The sequence below is a fragment of the Macadamia integrifolia genome, chromosome 9 (assembly GCF_013358625.1).
Source record: "Macadamia integrifolia cultivar HAES 741 chromosome 9, SCU_Mint_v3, whole genome shotgun sequence".
Lineage (NCBI taxonomy): Eukaryota > Viridiplantae > Streptophyta > Magnoliopsida > Proteales > Proteaceae > Macadamia > Macadamia integrifolia.
Genome location: NC_056565.1, coordinates 29,663,844 through 29,671,100, shown reverse-complemented (window position 1 = coordinate 29,671,100; position 7,257 = coordinate 29,663,844). Strand labels below are relative to the sequence as shown.

At 36.8% G+C, this 7,257-nt stretch overlaps 1 protein-coding gene across 1 annotated transcript; it reads right to left on the bottom strand.

The window, feature by feature from the left end:
• Positions 1–1,199: 1,199 nt before the first annotated feature.
• Positions 1,200–6,652, bottom strand: LOC122089689 (ABC transporter C family member 3-like). Its single transcript, XM_042659389.1, has 8 exons — positions 6,574–6,652; positions 5,851–5,927; positions 3,308–5,107; positions 2,906–2,992; positions 2,531–2,821; positions 2,174–2,440; positions 1,913–2,077; positions 1,200–1,229 (listed from the first exon to the last, which is right to left on the bottom strand). The coding sequence occupies exons 1-8, from the start codon at positions 6,650–6,652 to the stop codon at positions 1,200–1,202; spliced, it is 2,796 nt and encodes a 931-aa protein (XP_042515323.1).
• Positions 6,653–7,257: the final 605 nt, after the last annotated feature.

The following is a 7,257-nucleotide window of genomic DNA, read 5'->3' as shown; positions in this document are numbered from 1 at the left end:
AAGTTTTTTGGCGTAAACTTCAAAGAAATTGGTTGAAACTAAATGTTGATGGCTTGTCATTGGGGAATCCAGGAACAACAGGAGGAGGGGGAATATTTAGAAATCATGAAGGGAGAATGGTGTTTAACTATAAGGTACATTTACATATATGTACTAACTTTGAGGCTGAGTGTTGGAGAATTATTAAAGGGCTTCAATGTGCAAGAGAGATGGGTGTTGATGCTCTTTGGATTGAATCGGGTTCAGTTGCAGCAGTGATGGTTTTCCAGAAGAAGTACGTTCCCTGGTTTGTGGCACAAGAATGGATAAATTTGGGGCCTTATCTGGAGGTTACAGATTGGAAGATAACGCATTGTTATAGGGAGGCAAATCCAATTGTTGACTACTTGGCTAAGGAGGCAGCGAAAACTCAAAGATCAACAAGGCTGGAGACATTACCTAGGCATATTATTGAGGAGCTAGCTAGAGATGCTGAGGCCAGACCGAGATATTGGTTTTCTTGGTAGCGATTAAGAGCCCCTGCTGATGGTATTGCCAAAGGGGGGGCTGTATGATCGTTTGTTAAAGTAGAAGATACTTTGAGTCGTCACATTTTTTTCTTATATTTTTTAATACAATTTGATTTTCTGGCAAAAAAATAAAGGCCAAATCATATTGTTTTCGTATCGTCTTTTAGCACAAGGTTTTTAATGGTAAAATGCATCTTTTGCAAAGTTCGAACCACTTTGGAAGCCATTTGGTTAGTCAAACATCAGCAGAGACATTTTGATAATTTTTTAAAAAAGAAGCATTTTCTAAAAGAAAAGCAATATATTTTAAGAGAGACCTATCAACCGAGGTCCCAAGAGACTCATTTCATCACTGTTCACTAGATCCTCAAGGTGACAGCATGCAATGTCTGTACGGGTCTATCTGTCAAAAATATTTAACCTTATTTCAATCTACTATGTAGTAAAAGTAGGTTCTTTGGGCAATCCTGGCCGAGCAGGTGCTGGAGGAGTTTCCCGTGATCATTCATGAAGATTTCTAGGATCCTATGAAAATTTTATAGGTGTGACAAGAGTTTTTGAAGATGAGGTTGAAGGGTTTATGGAGGGTCTCATGCGTGCTCGAGAGATAGCTATTAACATTTATGGGTGGAGTCTAATTCGAGTGCGGCTGTGGCTCATGTTCAACAAAAGAGGATTCCTCGGTTTGCTTTACAGAGATGGAGTTAACTCCAGCCATACCTAGAAGGGATCACATGGAAAATTACTGACAATTTCAAAGAGGCTAATTCTATAGCTGATTATTTGGCAAGAGATGCGACATGGTCAGGATTGTCAGGATCTAACTTGGTCTTTCCATCTCATATTGTGGATCTCATAGCTAGGGATTCTGATGGAAGACCAAACTATAGGTTTTGTTAGTGCGCTTTCCTTTCCCTTACTAATGGCAATGCCAAAGGTGGGGGTTTTGATAGAAATTGTCAGGAGGTAGGATTTGCAAATGCTTGTTTCCTTTTTTAATAATATTATCTTTTAGTGAAGAAAAAAATATAGTAAAAGTAGGCATCCGACCATGGATTTTTTATGTGGACTCACAAACCTAAAAACCTTGTCAATCTTGTTTGGTTTTTGTTCATTTTGGGTTTTTATTTAAATCGGAAATGCACAGATAGAGAGTCGAACCTAGGACCATGCACCTATCCACACAATCCCCAATCACCCTAACCACAGCTCACCACTTTCACACCCCAAGTTTATATACATTTGTCGCTAAATCAATTTTGATGTGAACAAAGCAAATTCAGAATTCACTGATCAAACAAATTTTGAACCAACTTATATTATATCTTGTTAACCATGGGAAAAAATTGTTGATTTTGATCTAAAATTTTAATAATGGAAAGTGGAAATGGCTATAGAAATACCTGGTACCAGATGCATGTTATACTCATCGGGATAAAAACTATTAACATTTGCCATGCAACCTGTGACATTACTGCAGCAGTCCCCAAAAATTCTATGATTGAGACAAGAAATTCTTCAATTTGATGTGGAATAGTGGTATCAACTGCACCTTGATCTACAGATGCCTGTACATAAAAATAGTTGATTGAAAATTACACTAATGTTTATGATAATAACATAGATCATTTAGATCCCAAGACTAAATTAATTTATTTACTAACCCGATTTAGAACCCTTCCACTCGGAGTAGAATCAAAAAATGATAGGGGAGCACGGAAAATACATAAATGCATTTTGTTGAAAAGAAGAGTCGCTGTCTTGCATCCAGCAGTCACAATGAGCATGGACCTTAAAAGTACACAAAAAGAGCTGCCAAAGAATAAAGCGACATATACAAAGATGATAGTGGATTGCCTAAAGTGTGGTCTCACATCATCTGAAGTGGAAGTAGCCAAAACCATCCAGTAACTACTAGCTATTTGGAGAATCTGAAAAAGAATTTGTGCTAGCAATATCAATGGTATAAAAGCTCCTTTATATGCAGTGGTAGCATAATTCCAATAGAATGAAAAACTAACTCTACCATTTTGTCTCTTTTCTTCTTGAACAAGCTGCCCTTCTGTCCTAGCCAATTTTTCTGTTTTGTATCTCTTGGGTTCCTTTTCTTCATCATCTTGAATAGAATTCTCACCACACAGAATGTTCCCTTCTTCCTCTCCAATTATTAAATTATCCAAATTTTCCTCATGTTGGGTAGAAAAGTCTGCTAAAGCTTTTTTATGTGTGCCCACTAATTCCATAAAGTCAGTTCCTGAATTAAGAATTTCTTTATATTTTCCTGCTTGAGTAATTTTTCCATCTCTCATAACCTACCAAATAAGAGAAAGTAGATAATCACTCTCAAACCAAATTAAAGGAGTTGAAGTCGTGATTAAAAGATGTTATATTCTCACCAGGATAAGATCAGCATCTTGTAAAAACTCTACTTGGTGGGTAACATAAATTAGTGTTTTTGATCCCAAAATTCTCAGCAGACACTCCTGTCACAAATTTTTAGATGCTCAAATTTAGGCATTCAGACAGAGTTTTCATTTATTTAAGAGCCAAATATCTCTATACATAGTAAGATAATTACTTTTCATAATGATAAGTGACATCAAATCACAGGCTTTATGGAACAACATGCATCGCTCAATATCATATGTTTGTATGTATTGTTTGTTTAGACAACCATGATGTCATTCTTCTTATGCCAATTTTTAGTGAACAAAAATGTGATGTAAGCAATAAGTCATATAGATTAAAGCCAATTTCATCAAGGAAAGATTTATAGCTAAAGGTTAAAGAGAAGCTACCTTAAATAGATGAGCTCCTGTGTAAGCATCCACAGCACTAAAAGGATCATCAAGCATATAAATATCAGCATCATGGTACAATGCACGTGCAAGCTGAATCCTTTGCTTTTGCCCACCACTTAAGTTGATGCCCCTCTCCCCTATAATAGTTTGGTCCCCAAAGGCACACAATTCTAGGTCCTCTTTCAATGAACATGCTTCAAGGATAATCTCATACCTTTCCCTGTCCATCTCCTTACCAAATAATATATTGTCTACTATCTTGCCACTTTGTATCCAAGGAGATTGTGCAATATAGGCCTTCGTCCCATTCAACATAATAGTTCCAGATACCTTCGGCACTTCCCCCAATATGCATGAAAGTAGGCTTGACTTACCTGATCCAACAAAACCACAAATAGCAACTTTCATACCACGGTACACTCGAAAATTAAGATCTTTCAATGTGAGATTAGGGGAATGAAGGTCCCAAGCGAAATTCCCCTTGATTATCTCAACTGCAATCTCAACACCATTTTTTGGAGGCTTCTGTACTATATATGAATGAAAATCATTGAGGCAGAGGAATGAGGTTATCCTATCAATGGAAACTTTAGTTTGAACTACCATGGAGATTGTGTCTGGGAGATTATAAATGGGTCCTCGTAATATCTCAAATATTGCAATTGCAGATATAATCTTTCCTGATTCTAGCGGAATTCCCATGAGCATACAGAATCCAAAAGTAACCATAGATACAAACATGGGCGTAGTTAAGTAGACAAAGGCAATCATAGCCGCTGAATAAAGTAACTTTTTTATCCACATTGTTTCAAAGTTCCTGAGCTCAGTTATCTTAGCCAAGAACTTCATCTCCCAGCACTGGAGCTTGAGAATCCTCATATTCCTCAGAGCCTCAGATGTCACATTCATTCGTTGATCCTTTGAATCCATAAGTTCTTTCTGAAATTTCTCTTGTAGTTTTCCAAGTGGAACATTTGCCAACATCAAAATAATTGTAGCAACAAAAGCTACAAGTGAAGCTAGCCCAAGTCTCTCGTACAAGATCAATAATGCTAGAATAATCTGAACAGGAACTTTCCATATATTGTGCAAGTACCAGCTGAAAAGACCAATCCTTGCAACATCAACACTCATCAAATTAATATTCTCCCCACTAGTGTGTCCCTGCTTTGATTGGCTTGAAAGTCTGAGACCCTTTTTATAGATTAATGAGAACAATATAGCACGAATCTTAATTCCCATCTTTCGTAATTGAAAGAACAAAAGTCTCTCTGAGATGCACCTTATGAGCTTTGAAAGAAAGAAAATAAATACTAACACATAGCCTTTATATTTTATTTGGTGAGGGCTACTGAGATATTGAACAAATGCATAAATAAGATATGGTCCAACATAAGAAGCCAATATGCATACAATGGAGAATATAGCTGTCCATAGAATTTCTTTCCACGTTGAAAGTATCAATGCCTTCACCAACTTGAGGTTACTTATTTGACGACCATTACCATTGTTATTACCATCAGATTCAAGTTTATCGTTAAAATGAGCAAAGACCATGTTGGCGCTATCACAATTGGCAAGCTGCGGAACATCTTCAAAGTCCAATGTTTTTTTATACCCAAGTGCAAGCAAAGGGCCCATCCAAGTGAAAGTAAAAATACTAATAAGATTGGCATTTGCATAAAGAGTTACACTCTCTCCATCGACCCTTGATCCTTGTTTGTCATCACCATTGCTTCTATGCGAACTAATTTTCAAAAGAGGATCCAAAATATGGGTATCTTCATCTTCTTTCTCCTTGCCAAACAACCCAACATAACAAAATAACAAACTAGCAATAATGGATACAACATCTGATGCCCATAGCAGGAATCCTAAGGACGAATATTTCCAATACAAACACAAACCCAAATGTATAATAAAATATGTCCAAGACATAAGGAAGTAGAAGGCCCACCATATCCTTAGTAGAATAGGGAACCTTCGCTCACTTAAAGGAGAAAATTGGACATGCAAGTAAACAGAGATCACAAACCAAGTGAGTGTTCTGAATGCAAAATCCAATTGTGCAAAAATCTTTAGATCATGCCATCCATGTCTATACCCAGATAGATAGTTTGACACACATAGGAGAAGATCACATAAAGACAAACCCATGCAAGATACAAAGGCTAACCAATAATATAAAAAGTATGTATTTTGCAGCATTGGTTTTGAATTTTCAAGGGTAATTGTCGTATGTCTCTTGCAAGACCAAGAAATGGATAAAAATAATAACAAAATTAGGTGTGAAGAAGCAGAAAACCCATGCAAAAAAATGACTGCAGGTGATTGCGGGAAAAAAATCAAGTTATTCGTTTCATTCTTTGATCCTTCAAATTCTTCAAAACCATCCATGTTTGCAAATTTGCTTTTATTCTGTTTGTAATTTGGTGGCTTAGCTCACAGAGATCCAGTACAAATTCTGTCAACTTGATCACACTTTGAATTGATGCAGGTGCATTTGTAAGAATATTGTGAAAACTCAAGCATCTAAATACCAACCATTTCCACGTTTTCCAGAAAGGCTTAAAGACTAATATTGAAGTCTCAATATCATCCTTAGATGTAGTTAAACCTGTTTAAAAAAAAAAAAAATGTTATAAAACATAAACCATTTGAAAATATATAAAGAGCAAAATTGCATCATAGATAGATTAAAATTTATTATGAGAAGAAATAAGCAAATAAATATTTTTGGTATTAACTTATTGGAGAAAATTGTAAGACAATCTCTTCAATTGCAAGTTTAAAAGTGCAAAATTTATGGTGATGATTTGGGAGGATCTCCCACTGCTGAATTAGAAGCCCAAGGAGTTCATGTCGAAAAATATTCGGGCATGGCTATGCAAAATGACTACAGAGAATCCCCCACCCCACACCCCCACCCCCGCCCCCCAAAAAGAAAAAAAGACTACGAAGAAGGAACAAAATCAGTCATCTTGCACACATTGCAAGGTTCATGGTTGGAAGGAATGCAATGATGAAGAGTGGCGGAGTGGATGGTCATCACAAATCCTTCCCAATGTGTGCATTTCTGTTTATCACTCTGCTTGCAGCCAAAGAAACGGAATAATTCATTTTCCCCTTGGGTTCATGAATACCCTCTTAGGTTTTAGTATTTTCCTAAATACCCTTTGAGATTCCATTTCTTAGGTTGACAGGATGGGTTGCAGCTACTAAATTTCGTTCATGTTTTTCTATTTATTGATTTCTCCTTTTACCTTGTTGCTCTGTTGCGCTTTCTGCTTGTATAAAAGATGAAAATCTTGCCCATGTTGATGCTTCTATTAGTGCCACCATTGATCCATGCATTGGTATAGGGTCCACATTGCCTTTTACAGAATCCTCACCATAATTTTTTTTCCCTTTCTGTGTTCTCCTGTGATCTACCTCCTTCCTTGGTTGTTGTGCTACAACTGTTTTTTTTTTTCTCGTTCTTCTTACGATTATATTGAGCTGGAATGTGAGGAGGTCGCGGCACTCGATCCACCTTTAACTAAGAGATGTTTGGTAAATCATGCACGGAAGGTCCAAAACCTGATTTAATATTTTTATGTGAGACTAAGTGTTCTAATCATGAGATGCCCTCCCAAGCCTCTCAATTCTTTCCAGTTGATTGGTTATGTCAGTAGTGAAAGAAGGATTTAAATTATCACATAGCTTACTCAACGTTACAAAACCTCAATCTTGCTTAGAACAGAAGAAAAACAAAAATTCCACATGGGTTCAGAGAGAGAGAGAGAGAGAGAGGTGACCTGGATGAAGAAGGTTCAACGTTTAACTTGTTGGAGCATTCTTCAACCAACCAAAACTTTCCATCTCCTATTCTAAGAATTTGGAAAGTCGTCTCTGCTGATAGCGTAACTCAACAGGTGAGAAGAGGGGGGGAGCATTTCTAAGTTACG

What these genes read in the sequence shown, in the direction of transcription:
- LOC122089689 (XM_042659389.1), bottom strand. Translation starts at nt 6,652, where the DNA reads ATGGTGGCACTAATAGAAGCATCAACATGGGCAAGATTTTCATCTTTT. An exon ending in AAGCGCAACAGAGCAACAAG is followed by an intron (nt 5,928 to 6,573) that starts GTAAAAGGAGAA and finishes TTTTTTAAACAG; the next exon opens with GTTTAACTACATCTAAGGAT. An exon ending in AAAAGAGACAAAATGGTAGA is followed by an intron (nt 2,441 to 2,530) that starts GTTAGTTTTTCA and finishes ATTCTTTTTCAG; the next exon opens with ATTCTCCAAATAGCTAGTAG.